Below are 15727 nucleotides of genomic sequence, written 5' to 3'. Positions count from 1 at the left end.
AATCAAAAAGTCCATCCCATTCCTGCCTCCAGCCTTTCCCCAGAGGCTCTTGGGAAGCATCCAGAAGAGAGGAATACAACAAAACCTCAACAGCCCAGTGCTCCAGTTCATCCAACCCTCTAAAGCTCGCTGTGATTTTTTTTTTAAGCTAAGTGGCAAGACTCTGTTTGATGGAAAATGCTGGGAGGAGGACAGGCAGCAACGAGATTTGTGACGAGCAGAAGCTGCCTGTGTTTGTAATGATCTCTAAAGAAATTGAATTAGCAGCCTTTGCTTTGTATAAAGTTTAGAACCATGGTTTGGGTTGGAAGGTTGGAAAGATCATTCAGTTCCAATCCCCCCCAAAAGACCTTCCACTAAAAGCTCCATCCAACCTAGCCTTGGAGGAAAAAGCCTTTCTGGGTCTCTATTTCATTATTAGCACTGACTAGAAGGGTAAGAAATTGTTAGGGTAGGGGCTGATGTGCATACACCCCAAGACATTGAAACCCCTGCAAGTCCCAAAGCAGCTGAAGGGTCAGGAAAGATTTCAGTACATTCCCTGTACCTGTGCAGACACTGCTCTGAAATCCTGAGATCCTTTTAAAGATCTTGAAGAAAATAAAAAATGAAGAAGGGTTAAGGCCAGAGAAATAGTTCTTCCTCAGCAGAGGCAGGAAAAGAAGCCATTTAAGGCCAGACTGCAGTGACCAGTACTTGTTCCTGGTGTCCAGGGAACACAGAGCCCAGTGCAAGGGATCTGCAATGGATCCATCCTGAGCACACACACAGAAAGGACTTAACACTATAGACCCACCCACCCAAGGTGTGTCCTGTGTCAGCAACAAGTTTGGACAACTGTTTGTCTGGGATGTTCCTACTTCAGAGATTTACTGAAAATGATAGAGCCAACAAGGACAGATAACATTATTCAGGCTGAGCAGCGCCTCATTCCTTGTATAATCACATCCAGCTCAGTGGGAAAGCAACTCAACAAAAATCAGTCACAGAAACAGGATTTAGACCTTATTTCCCACTGTGGAAAAGGCAGTTGCTGAAATTCCCAGTTAACAGGTAATCACTGAAGTGACTGAAACCAAATCCACCCTGAGATCCCACAACAGCCTGGTTACATCACCAAATCATTCACAAAAAAAATGCAAAACAAATTACATTAGGGTGAGGCTGACACACACACAAAAAAGCCAGAAATGGCATTTCAGAAACAGAAATAATTGGCAGACTTAATTTTTTAAAGACTACTCATTTTAGGATAGTACACTTGTTGTAAAGAGCGAGCATTTTATCTGGAGCCATTTTCCCCTTTGGAAACCAAGGCTGACAGAACAATGGGGAGAATTCCCTTTGCAAATTACAATATATTAAGTCAGATTTACTTCCAGTAGGTCCTGTACCTTCAGAAATTGGTCAGGCTTTGTATGTTTGTCAGCTGGGGAAAACCTGCACTCTATTCTCCTGCCTCCCCTCTTTCCTTTACCTTCTTTTAGCTCTACAACAGAAGGTGAAGGAAGAAAATTTATACTGGAGACCATGAAAAGAATTTTCAAAACATTCCACATATTTTCTCTGCATAAATATGCTGTGGATTGCTAATGTAAATATTGCCAGGGCACTGTCACTCAGACCCCAGGAGTTCACCCAAGTTAGACAAATTATGCTGCCCGTTATCTCAGTTGTTACAGATTCTTGCCTTTCATTCATTCCTTGCCAGTGGCTGGATTTTATGTGTAGGGGAGAAAAGGAGCCTCAAATGCTGAAGTTAACCTCTTGTGGTGAGACCAGTAATCCTGGGCTTTCCAGGGGAGAATGCAGAAGGAGATAGCTACTAGCCTTGTCTGCCAAGGAAGCAGTCAAAAGAATGCTGAAATTTGGCAGGTATGAGCAAGAGAAATGCAGTGCTATGAAAATGGACACTGCAAGCTCCCTGCCAAATCTGCAGCATTTGGCCCACATGAATAAAACAAATTAAGAGAAGTTTTTTACATGTCCTGTAAAAAACCTCCACCAAGCTGTGCTGTGGCTGAATTGGGGAAAGCAATGCTGAGCAAACCTGCCTGGCAGGAGCAGTGGCTGCTGCTTCAAACATCACATCCACACTATAACTAACACTAACCTTCAACTACAGTCAGCAAGTCTCATTTCCTCCCAGATAAGGAGATACTTATTAGAAGGGAATGCAGGATATGATGAGGGGATTCCTTTCTGAATGTGTTTTTAAAGCCACACTGGTAGGGACAGAGTGAAAGCCCCTGTCCCACACGCCAGGTATGGTCCAGCTGTGAAACCCTTTTGGGTCCTGGAACCTGTGCATGGAAAACAAAGGGCCTGGATGCTGCCAGTTCCAAGCCCTGTCCTGCAAGTGCATCATTCCAGGCTCTCCTGCCTGGTCCACAACCTCTCTTAGGAACAGAAAACGCCGAGTTTGCATGGCAGCACCATGGGAGGAATGTGCATGGCATGCCCACCTGTAAACTGATTCCCTGTAGTGATGAGTACCTTTAATGCCATTCTAACCAGCCAGTTCTGATAGAATGTTTTATTTATGCATTACTTCCAAAGAAGGGAAAAGCTCTTACCTATTGTTCTTCGCAGATCTTCACACTGGCTAATGTGAGGGAATTTCAGGATTTCCTTCCACTTTTTGCTTTTGCCTTTGCGTTTCCCTCCACCCCCTGCAGAGAGAGAAATATCAGGATTAGATTGCTTTGAGGGCACAGTTCCATCTAGAGTTTACCTGAAGTCACAGTTCTGATGGATACCATTAATAATTAAAGCTGGGATGTTGTGGGTGCAAGCAGATCACTGGAAGTGTTCAAGGAAAGGTTGAATGGGGCTCTGAGCAAAAGATATCCCTGCCCATGGCAGGGGCTGCAACTAGGTGACCTTTAAGGTTCCTTCTAAGCCAAACCATTCTGTGATTCTATGATACACATCAAATCACAACTCTTTAGAACTTAAAACAGACCAAGGGCTCACCAAAAGTTGGAGTCCAGGCTTGTTGCCCACCAGGTCCAGTTGAGATGACAGTGCTACCTCCAGCATCACCTCTTCCCCAACCAAAAGCCACTTCACACAAGTCAAACAATCTTGTAAAATTACAGTTCACACACTTTCAGCACAAATATCCTCCTTCTGCTTTTGGGACCTGATCCTATCCCAAAAAAGAGCTGAAAACAGGAGATCAAAATTCCATTCCCACCATCCCCTCCCACCCTCACACTGCACATCCTGCCAACACAGCACTACTGCTGCTGTTACACACTCTGGTCACTGCTGCTTCCTCAGGAGAGCTGTAGGAGAAAATTAATAGCTTCATGAGTCAAAAATCACTGATTGGTTTCTCCTTCTGTTCTGCTTGGAGAGGCTGTGCTCCAGTGGAGGAGGAGTATCCCTCTGGACATGGAAGCCCACTTGTAGACAGGGATTCTCCGAGTCACTCTGTTTACTGCAATCCAGTCCCTGCACACAAAATCTGATTCACTTGAGTCTATTTTACATGCACTGGCATGCTGAATGACTAATTCAGAGCTCAGTTAATTCTGTAGAGGGGTTAGTAGAGTCACAATTGCAGATTGAGTGTGTGTTGGGTCCTGCATGACATTGCAGGCTAAATTAGGAGAGCACTGACTCAAAAGGTAGCAGACTACAGAGAGAAAATAGGAGCCTCAGGAAAAAATTACAAGTGTTGCTCTCTGTGAGGCATTTCTGATCACACAATGTCACCTTTGGGACAGGAGAGCTTCTTTTGCCTCTTACCTTTTATTCCTTTCCTTTGATGGTCAGTGGTTTTGCCAACATAGAGTCTGCTTTGAATTATTTTCAACTTCTTATTGACAGGAACCTTGTATATGAACCATGTATAGACAGGTATTCCTACTATATGCAACGTAGAGCTGAGATATCTGCATTGGCCAAACAGGATCCAGCTTGTCTGGACTTTCAGGAGCACAGCCCTGCTATCCTTTCCAGGAATTGGACTGCAGCAAAGCACAGAGAGCTGTGACTGCCTCCCCACCACACAGTGTTATGCAATACAGACATATCCCTTGGGTCTGTAATGAAATCTGCTTCCACTCCCCCTCTTCAGAGCATCCCAACCACTGCTGCTGAAGTAATTTCCTTTCCCATCCCTCTGTCCACAGCATCAGAGAGCTTGTCTTGCTCTCTTGGTCTTGCATGCTGAGGGCCTTAGGTGAACTACAAAGTGCTGTTAAGCATTTTGTGGGCTGGGGTGAGCACTGTGATCATCTGTTCACCAACTTCTGGAGCACATCTGCTCACAGATCACTCTCCTCTGCTGCCAGTGGCCATAGGGGTTGGATTCAGTAACCCTAAGGGTCTTCATTGGTTTCCATGTCCCAAAAGCCCCCTCCTGCAATCCTGCACAGCAGTTCCTGCATGCCAGGCTGCCACCTCCACTTGCTCCTATTTTCCTACTCTTCCAGGGGCATTTTCCTTTGTGCTTCTGCTCTTATGCCTCATCACACTGTACTTACACTTCTCTCCCTGCACCCTCCCTTCACATTCTCCTCTGGGAAAATGATCCTTCCACCAGGAGTTCCCTCTTCCAATCATTCTCTATGGCTGCATTTTCTTCTCTGAACCATTCTTCCATGAACTTTTCTTCTGTTTGTGTTTTTCCTCACACTCATTCATCTCAGAATCACAGAACCCTACAATATATTGAGTTGGAAAGGACCCATCAAGATCATCGAGTCCAACTCCTGGCCCTGCACAGAACACCCCAAGAAACACACCTGTGCCTGGGAGTGCTGTCCAAATGTTTTCTGCACTCAGACAGGTTTGGTGCTGTGACCCCTTCCCTGGGGAGCCTGTTCCAGTGCTCAGCCACCCTCTGGGTGAAAAACCCTTTCCTGATACCCAACCTAAACCTCCATGTGCCCCTCATTTCTGGCTGCTGCCACTGCAGCACCTCTGCCCTTCCCGAGGGTCTTGGGGCAAGCAGGAGCTCTCTGCTCAAGGGATGTGCAGCTGCCTGAACAGCAGTGCCTGTTCCCACAGTAATTCCAAACACTTCTGGACACAGGAGGCAGTAGGGGTCAGCCAGATGAAGCCATCCTTTAGGCTGAATCTGCTCAACACTGGTGCATCTTCACCCACTGTAGGTCTACCCTGTAGGCACAAGCTCTAGAGATTCCAGAGCACACCTGCTTCTCCAGACACCTTTACAGAAGTCCTCCACAAAAGGCTCCATCTTTAGCAGCGTCAAACACAGAATATTGCAAAATAACCCTCTGCTTTAATGACTGCTCTGAGATTTGTGCAGAGGTGATATGATTCTGCTAAGCTAGGCCAGAACATCTTTAAAATCCATTCAATGTAAAATATGTATTGATGTATTTACACTGGATGATGTATTTCTGACATTAAATTTCCATCAAAACTAGAGAAGGGCTCTGTGGTCCCCCGTTAAAACCGTGATCGATACAGCCAGCATGTTCTCTTCTCTTTTGTGGCTATCCTCCAAAAATAAGCAGCCTTGCCTGATGAATCATTTGCTCTTAGCTGAGCGTGAAGTAGCGTTACTGCTTTGCTTGTGACGTCTTTATGTTAAAGATTCTGATCAAGTGCTTTAATCGACCTGACCTTTCCGCTCTCAGCTTTTCTTGTGGAGCCAGCAGTGTTTGCTGGCTCCAAACGTTAATTCTGGGGGGGTTTGAAGGACATAATGCAGTGAGACAGCTGAGACACAGTAAATTGTCTAGCAGAGCTAAAAGCTAAAAGGGGAGGTTTCTCTCAATAGGTCATGGTGCAGGTTGCAGAGGGAAGCTTTTCACACGTTGCCTTGATTGTTGCCTTTGCACCATCTATTCTGCACAGGAGGATGTGTGTTCTTCAAGGCAGCTGCTCAGGGCAGGGCTTACAGACGTGCCATGTTTTAAATGTGAGTTCCATCCTGTGGTATTGGAGGGTCTGACTGATTTAAAATTTTGCTTTGCTGCTGACGACAAAAGGTGAGCTGCCAGCAGCAGCACAAAAGCTCAGCCCCGCTTCCTTGCCTGCACTCAACAACTCAGCATTTGCAAACTCAGGGCTGAAGCTAATTCTCTAACATGTCAACAGATCTGCAGGTAACAAAAGCATTTGTTCTACATCTCACCTGCTGAAAAATACATGGTGTTTTTCACATCATCTTGTGATGCTGCATGGCAAATCTAGCTCTGATCTCTGCCTGTGAGGACAGAGACATAACCAGAGGCACACTTGTAAAACATTTGCCAGCAGGAGCTGCCCTTAGCCTAAAGTGCCTTTTTTTCCCCCCTCTGCTATTCAATAAATACTTACTCTCCTAACACCAAAAAGAGACAGGAAAACACCTGCATATTATTAAGCCAGGGAGATATTAAGTGGCTTGTCCAAAATTAAATGAGAAATCAGAGGACAGAGCTGAAGATGAAGCTGAAGAGGCCAAGGCTTTCAAGCTGTTAATTCTGCTAAAGACAGCATCAAACCATGCTCCTACTCAGATGACTGAAGATTATTCATGACACAAAGTAAAGCATTGTTGGATGAATTTATTCCAGTGCCACGCCTGTAGCATATTCCATCTGTGCCTCGTGCCACCATGCAAGGTGGATTTTAAGGATGGATAATCTGGCTTCCTACCTTTGCTCTGTTCTTGCTCAAGCTGATAAAACAGCAGCACATCCCATGCTGCCAGGCCTGGCTAATCCAAGACAGCCAAATATTTCATCCAACTGTATTAACTGCAATCTAGTTAATCTACAGATCACTGGGAAATGACTACAGCTTCCACCTTCCACTTCACAACAGTACCTGGGCTGTCACCCAAGGCCTTCCCAACAACAGCAGAGCTCTGCAGCCTCAGAATCCAAGGCCTTGATTACACAGTGAAAGCAGTGGAACAAACTCCAAAAATATTAGAAGTCAAAAAAATCATGGTGAGTGTCCTATTCCCACTCACAAGATGCTTATGCTGCATCTCTTCTTCCTCTTGACACCTTTTCTCTACTCTGTCCCACGGAGGTGTCTGAAGCTATGTGTTATACATGGAATTGCCACATTACAGTAAAGTTTGGCCAGTACAGGATGTACTGCAGGCAGCTTCAGAGGAAGATCTTGGAAAGCTGTTTCTAAAGTATTTGAAAAGCATTAACTTTGTTCCACATTCTGTTAATTAGAGATGGCTAACAAAGCATGAAGGTGTATGGCTTCCAAACAATTTCTTCTCCTTTTTTAGCATCTGTGCTACTTAGAATCAGGCTGTTCTTATGATCCTGGTAAACGCCCTGCACTGCTGAATGCCCTCATATCTCATGTGGGTGTGAATACCAAAGATTAACTGTGTATTTGTGAAGGAAAAGAATACTAATTTTAATCTTGTTTTCCTAGAGCGCCTTGTCCTAATGAGACAGCATGAATAAAACTTACCAGCCCATCATTTTCCCCTAGGAATTTTTCATGTCTAATACATCCAGCCTCTAAGGCAAACAGTTTCACCCTTATTAGACGTGTTTCACGTACAAGTTCTCCCAGGTTCACTATTCTTCTTTCCTATTAGTTCTACACTAAGCTGTACTAGCAAATAAAACCAGCTTGTTTTTAAGGAATGAAAGATTGCTTGCTCTCTGCCCTTCATCCTGCCTCTCTCCTCTGGGAAAGCAGAAAAAACCCCCAGGAACCCTGTTTTATTCCATAAAGAGCTGATACTGCTGATTAACCTGTGCTTAAAACAAGCACTTACAAGAATGTTAGGAACCTCTTTATGAATCCCTCCTGTCAGCCCAAGGAAAATGTGATGAGGGCTGGATTTCCAAAAGCAGGCAGGTGTCCACCAAGCCCTGGGGTGCAGTGCCTCTGGAAACCAATCTCTAGAGGGTCTCTTCTCTCAGATATAACAGAAAGTCTACTGCAAGCCCTCAGAAGAGAATCATGTTACGCAGCTCCTCTTATCGACGCTAATCTGTCCTTATCTCCCGCAGCCTTTTTGGATGAGCACGGCTCCGAAGAGTCACAGACCACGATAAGGGTTTTGTGCCCATCTCCCCTGCTGCCACAGCACATCTGCTCATAATGATGCTACAAATACCTAAGCCTGACAACCACTGTGTAAAACACCTCACTGCTTTTCTGGGGGATTGAAGAGCAGACGTGTGTTTCATGTTTAAGCCTCCAGAACCACACTGATGGGAATTTCACAAGCAAAAGCACAAGCAGAGTCAGGCTGGCTTTGCAATCTGGTTACCAGAGGACCAGAGGGCAAAATATTTTGTATACAACTGCCATCCAAAGTACTATTAACCTTGGCTTACAGAATTCAGTGTTGATAAACACTTACTGCAGGAATATCTACCTATGATTCCAAGAAGAGGTCAGGTAATACTGCAAATACTGATAAGTGGCTGAAACATGACTTTAACAACACGTTTTTCATGTGAATAATAATGTTAATATATGCTTTAGTAACATCCACTGCCCTGAAGGGACAGAGAAAGCTAAGTGATTAATCTTTGAAGACTGATCCTCAGGGCTTAACTATCATATGTCAAGGCCATTAGGAATATAAAGGAGTCTTTACACGAGCTACCTTCATGCCTGGTCAGAGCACATTAAAAGGACTTAACTAAACTTAAAAATCAGGCCTTTAATTTCTTCTGTAAGTCTTAAGTAGGCATCCCAGTTTGTGGCATTCTCCACACAACTCTGCCTATGTCCTCCACTGGATATTTTTAATGCATCTTTGAGATTCTTTGAAAAGGTTTTCTTTGGGTTTTGTGGGTCAGTTCACATACACTGGGTTTACATTTCACTGCTATGCTAACAGTAAATTTGTTTGGTCACAAATTTCCCTGGATGCAGTTTAATTTCCCCCACCATAAACACCTATAGTTTGTCTATCATGATGTCTCTCTCTTTTATACATTGTATTTAACTGCATTGTGTTTATCTGCAGCTGACTGATGAGCAAAAACAGATTGTTGACTTTTATTCCACAAACAAAAATAATCCAAAAGATACAAAGTCTATGGAAGGTTTGCAATCTGCTAAAAAACAAACAAACAGTAAATCTTACAAAAATAAAACCAGCTATAATCTAAAACAGTAAAATTAAGAAGAGCCCAAAATTTCAATTTCCTATTCTTGACCTCAAAATAAACAAGGCTACTGGCACAAACTCAGGCATTTTTGTTGGGTTTAGAATACACTACCATGTACTGGCTGATTTAACATATTGGGGAACTGTCTGGGGACTAGTGAGAGATCTTCTTCATCAACAGTGTGGATAACAGAAAAAAATGTAGCACATCTGTATCAATGATCACTGTGGGAGACCAAGCTTTTGAACAGAGTTGTTGAGATTCTAGGTTATCATCCTGCTAAAAATATTAAATCTCACAGTGGAACTTTTCTTCAAACTGGACCTGAGACTGTATTTCAAAGTTCTGCAAAATTCTGATGAAAAGACATTAAACCATTTCACTGTGGTAACATTTGAGTCATCTCAGTTCTCCAACGTCAAAACATTATCATAGAACATATCAAATAGAGTACTAAGATATCACTGGAACAAAATGGGTATGGTAAATTGACATTCTTTACTTTGTTAAAATGATGTTTCTATATTGTCAACAAGAAGGTAGAAAAAGCAAATCATCTTTTCTTTCAAGCAGACACTTTCCTGCAAACCCTTTAATTTTTGACAAAACTTCATTCTTCGAAAGGAAGATTCTTTTGTCAGAACTGTTCTCAACTGTCACATGCTTTGAAGTACACAAGAATTAAACAAGGAACGTGGCCTCCCCATAGTTGAATGTTTGAGTGACTCTAAATTCCCACATTTCTTACCAATTCCCTTGAGCTAATTTGCACAGCTGTGAGTTACACTGACTGTATGAGACCTGCTTCCCATTCTTACAAAGGAAGAATGCAAATCCCTGCTCCAGAAATCCTGCTTGAATAGGGCTTGATAACATCTTTCCAGGAAGGAACTCCTCTTTAAGCAATGGCTTTTAAACTTATGACCTGCTCTATATATTTAGTACCCTGTTTAGCAACATGCATGCAAGGTACCAACTGATGCCTCCAAACCCAACCCTGCAAATGCAACTTGGGGTGGTCCTGTGCATAGTTAGGGTGATGATCTTTGTGGGTTCCTTGTAATTCAGGATATTCTATGAGTCTATGAGCTCATCACCCACACACAGTCCATGGAGTGCCCACACAGACTGCCCAGGAGGATGTGTAGTGCTCCTGGATACAGCTGTGCTCCTCAAACAGCCCAAATGCTCCCAGGGCTGGCCCCTAAACCCAAAATACCTTACAGGGACTCCTGGATCCTAGTTAAACACTGAGATAAGTGACTAGGAACCTAAAAAGCTCTGCTGCTTTGATGATCCATACTGTCCAGTTCTGATGTTTAGCAACACAACAGCACAATGTGCAGCACGAGACAGGCAGGAGGATTCCAAGGAAACCTGGCCCTGGTAAAAGCAAATACATGGGGCTCAGCTCTTCTGAAATATATGATGCCAGTTCCAGAGGGAGAACATGCAAAAACCCAGCCCTGAGCAGGAAATGATGTGGGTTCTGTCTGTCCCTGTCAAAGAGCTGTGTGGGCTTTTTCTCCTGCAAATAGTTCTGCAGTATCTAAAAAAATAACTTAGCCTCTGTGTTCCTGACATTTGAGTCTTATAAAGAGTATTTCTGAACTGTGGGGAGGAGATCCAGCTGGAGGGGAGGTGAGAATTCAAGTGTTCCTATCAGCAGTCTGTAGCCAAGCTCTGAAAATTATGTTCTATTCTGGCTTTTTATCCTCACCTAAATAAACTCACCAACAAGACTAAAGCAAAGAATTTTTGTAAACATCATGAAAAATTAATGGCTTGAGACAGTCTGTTTTATTAGGCCTGGTTGATCTTTTAGTTCCACCAAACTGGCAGAACTGGCAAAGCTTTGAGATGTTCTGACAAGAACTCAGAAATCCGTATGTTAAATATGGTGAAAATTAGGTTGGGAACCTCCTTAGTGTATGGGCTATACTGCCAGAATTGTTTTAGGGGAATTTCCCTTCTGTGACACCTTTTGCTTCCAGAGTCAGCCAAGAAGAAAAGTACAGCATCATAACATGTCTCAGACTGGGTCATTTTCTGTTTGGGATCAGGATCAGATACATCCTTCTTCACCACAAAAGCAGATAACTGCCATCTTCCTTGCTCTCTGTGGTCACATAACACACCAATTTCTCACAGATATGCATAAAACATAAATTAAACCCTAGAGATATGAGGAGCCTTCAAACATGTCATAGGGGCAACGTGGAGAGGGGGTGAAACCCTCCTGAAATGCCTGGTCACAACAAGTATTTGCCAGTTGCAGTGACTGACTGGCACAGGGCAAAAGGTGTGGGCACCAACTTTGGTTTGGAGGAAGGAGATTCTGTGTGGATACCAGGGAAAAGCTGTGAGAGGGACACAGGACTGATGCAAAAGGACGTGGCCAGCTTTAAGGGAGACTTCCCCCTTACTTAGCCACAAAGCCTGGCTTTGGCCCCATCATCTCATCCAGCAACAAGGTACCAACAGCTGCTTCCTGTGGATCCTGCTGGCACAACCTGCTAGATCACCCCTGAAAGCACAGAAAACATCCTCTTTAAAAATCATTGACAGCCCAAGATGCGATGGTAACAGTATTGTATGCGTCAGCTTTTGGGATCGTTGTTGTAAAAGGTTACAGAAGGGATTTGGGTTAATGGAGGTAATCTGTGATTATCTGATGCAACAGATTGCTCTGCCAGTGACTCATTCCTTCTGCCACAATGTACTGTGGGCTGCAGCTGCAAATAGCGAGCAGGATGGAGCTGGCTCCCAAGCTGAGACTGTCCCTGCTGCTTGGAGAAACCCCTGAAAGAGGGGGTGCCAAGGCATTGCAGGTGTGTGACAGCCTGGCACAGCTTTCCTGAGGGGAGTGGGCCGTACAAGTGTACTACAGTCACTCATTCATGGGGGTTACTATAGCTACCAGTTGAAGGACAAAAAGCAGAACTAAAAAAAAAAAAAGAATAAATAAATTAGGAGGTAGAAGACAAAGAACAAGGAAACTTGCAGAGCAAAGGCAGAGGGTTCCTCTGATTAGCTAATGAAGTGCTTCAAAAGCAGTGACTGAAAAATGAGGCTTGAAGGTTGCATGGTGTGAGCGTCAGATGATGCAAGCAGCTGGCCCAGCTCGGCTGCCTCTCCCACCCACCCGGCCGTCTTAATAAACACAAAACAGAGCTCAGTGCCAGGATGGATTAACTATTTCCTTATGGCTCACACAGTCCTGCACTTCCACTGCCTCTCACTGCAGCCCTGGGGCCAGAACTCAAACAAGGTATTGATTTGGGCCATTAGCCCCCTAGGAGCAGTGTGGCAGCAAAGATGCTACCACCAGGGACTCGAGGAGAGAGCAAAAGCTAAGTACTGTCACAGCCTGGAAGATGAAGCAAGAAGAACAAACAGCACCATGCAGCCATCCCACACCACCCACACGTCCCAGTGGAAAGCCCCTGCTTCTGGTCTGGATGCCCAAGGTAGCCTAAAGCACCTAAAGCAGCTGCAGCCAGGGATGGACACTTCTAATATGTACATAAATCTAAATAAATGTATGATTCCCACTCACATGCCTTCCTGACAGCCAGCTGTTCCCTTTGCTTGCTGCTATCGTCACTCAGAGATAAATGCCACTGCCTGGGACAGCTTATTAGCAATTTTTATTACAAAGCATATACATTTGGCTGGTGGTGGGCAAGAGCTAAGCCTTTGAGTAAATAAAATACTAGGAGAGCTCTCAGGGAATGACAGAGAACAGATATCTGTGGGGTCTTTACCCTGGCTCTGAAAGCCAATAATGGCAGGAGGTCAGAGATCAGCAGCTTAATTGTCCAGTGAATTAATGGTGACGAACGTCTGCTTCCCCTCTTGTTAAAACTGACACCAGATATTTCAGAGAAAGCAGAAGGACACTTGGCTACAAAGGAATGTTTTGATGGCTGAGGCTGAGATTGTTGCCAGCCCCAGCCCGTCAGAGCAGCGCAGGTCAAACGAAGTCACTGTAGGAAACTGCTGCTGACTCCAGCACAAACCAGAACCTTCTGGGCCCAGTCAAGCAGACACAGATTACCCTGCTCACATTGGAAAGAAAGATTGTTTGCTTGTATTTAATAAAAAAGTCTGATCTAGAGCTTTGAATATGCAAACATAAAAAATAATAATAATAAAAAAAAAATTTTGGAGGAGTGGGAATTGCACCATAAAAATCAGGCTGTGCTTGTTTCCTCTCATTTTGAAGAAAAATAGAGAGCAACAGGAATAAATAAAATTACCAGAATATATTACAAAATGCAAAACAAATTCTGTATATTTTCCCTCTCCAGAAAATTTCCCTCTTTCAGTGTCCTGCACAACCCTGGTTCAACAATGCATCTCTTAGTGGAAATTGTCATCATGGGAGGAGTAAGGAAACTGGGAAATACATGGGGACCACTTTCACCCAGTTAGTGACATTTTCTGAAGCTGGCTAATACTTTTTTATTGAAACAACTTCCACAGGGAAGAATGAGGTCTACTTGTTTATTTTCTTCCTGTTGCTCAATCTTATTTCTATTCAGATCTTCATGTGTAGCTGTAAGAACAAGGATGAAAGCTTCCCTTTGTTTTAAGGTGGTTATGTTGGTTTTGAGCTGTTGTGAAAGAGACTTTAGGGCACATCTTTCCCCTTCATCTGAATATATGTGAACCCCTCTGGTGTTTAATTTAAGCTTCACAAACAAGGAACAAGCACTTTTTGAGTATTAAAAAACACAGTTTCAACCTACCAGTCAGTTTTTGAGAAACATAACATGACTTCTTATGTGGCAAGTAATCCCATTCATTATGGGACATGCTGATACCTTTAATTAACAGTGGTAATATCTAACACTGTTAGCAAGGATGTGTAACACTGAATGAGGTGACTGAAGTCTAAGTATTCTTTTAGCAGTGTTTTCTACAGGGGTCATTACAACCACGGAACAGCCACACTGGGTTTCAAGTCAATCCATGTGCTCAGTCTCTGCCTGAGCTAATTATAATGGTGCCTTTAGCATCGCTGTCTTTAAGTGTCTGCCAGCATGTCCCTAACAAACCACCAGGTCCATGTTTTCCTAGCCCAGACAGAAGAATCTGATTATCAGGTCAGAGTTAATTCATCTCCAGTGCCAGGCTTCCATCCCACATGAATCCAGCTTGCTGAACTTCAATTATCAATGGAGAAGCTCATGACAAGACATCATTGAACAGTAGATTTGTTTGCTCCTTGCTTCTATCCCTAATCATTACCCATAGGAGGAAGGCTGCTGGGTCCTCAAAGGCTAAAAAGACTTAACATGGTCCTCAAGGGCTAAGGGAGGCATCTGGCTCAGCATTTCCAGCATGAGGACGGTCTGACCTTCACATGGGCACCAGACAGACAGCTGTCCCCATGGCCCACGTCCTCCCAGCTCAGCAAAATCAACAGAGGGGCTTTTGAATCAAAAGCCTTTGAGGGGCAGCTTTGGGAAGGGCAGTGGTCAGGGTGCAGCCCACACAACCTGTAACATGCTGGTGGCACAGAGCAGAGCACTGCAATGCCAGAGGAGTGACTGGGTATAAAGCCAATTGCATGGAGTGTGATTCTGGAAAATGAGGTCTGTGTACTCCCTGTGTGGCACTTGGAGTCACTCTAGAGCTGCACAGATCTACAAGGAAGTCACACTCTCTGCAGCAAGAAACACTTGCTGTTCAGGTGTTTTATGAAATCCATTTTTTAGGCTTGCTATTACCATTCCTTGTCAGGTGTGAGGGCAGAGAAAAGAAATTCAGCTATTGCTTGAGATAATATTCTGATTTTCAAACTCATGAGAGAAAAACCCCAAGCAGCTAGCCAGAAAATCCCAGCCTCCTTATCTCATCCAACTGCCCCAGTGACGCAACACGCTGTGCTGAGCAACACGGCAGCAAACACTGATCTTCGTGTCTAAGCATCTAAGCCCAAGTGGCACATGTGCTATTTTAGCACCTCTTGGGACCATTCTGGGAGATAATGTAATTAATATTATCCTGGTGACGGCTATTTACCACATCCCACTGGGAAACTGCAATCTGTGCTTCTGGAACTTGAACCCAATTAATACCCACTTCCTACCAGTTTCAGGTGTCTCCTAATTTGAAGATACATTTACAGACAAAACAGGTCAGTAACTCTTCCCAGTGAGCCAAACAGCATCTTAATCCCTCGTGTTTAATAGGAAACAAATGACTGAGCACTGATAAAGTTCACCATTATGCTTTTGAGGAAAAGAAAAGTGACTACAGAACAATCTGATAACAGGAGAATTTGCTTCCTGTGTAACTTGATATTTATAAAACCTCTCAGTAAGGGGGCAAAAAGGAAATAATTTCAGCTGGCTGAAGTTAACATTCCAAACTACTTTCTTTAAAATGACAACACAATCAGGACCCCAGCTGAAAACAGTGTTTATGGGAAGAAGATGCAGAAGCAAGAGGAGGCAGGGAGGCTCTGCGGGTGCCTGTGCACATCCCAAGCACAGCACAGAGCCACCCTCAGCCTCCCCAGCAGCTGCAGGACACATGGGGTGCCAGGGCAGCAGGTGGAAGCAGGATTGTCCTGCCTCAGCTTTCCACCTTCGATGGAATGACTGGATTTAACAACCCCCCTCTGTCTCCAGCAA

General features: G+C 44.0%; 1 protein-coding gene across 1 annotated transcript in view; it reads right to left on the bottom strand.

Annotated features, from left to right (window-relative positions):
• Positions 1 to 15727, bottom strand: part of GRK5 (G protein-coupled receptor kinase 5) — a 154189-nt gene that overhangs the window by 89455 nt on the left and 49007 nt on the right. Inside the window, exon 2 of the mRNA XM_015633438.3 lies at positions 2577 to 2672. Within this exon, the coding sequence (XP_015488924.1) occupies positions 2577 to 2672 (96 nt within the window). The remainder of the gene's footprint in view (positions 1 to 2576; positions 2673 to 15727) is intronic.

Source organism: Parus major, chromosome 6 (genome assembly GCF_001522545.3).
Source record: "Parus major isolate Abel chromosome 6, Parus_major1.1, whole genome shotgun sequence".
Taxonomy (NCBI): domain Eukaryota; kingdom Metazoa; phylum Chordata; class Aves; order Passeriformes; family Paridae; genus Parus; species Parus major.
The sequence above is the reverse complement of the archived record's forward strand: the minus strand, read 5'-3'. Positions and strand labels throughout refer to the sequence as shown.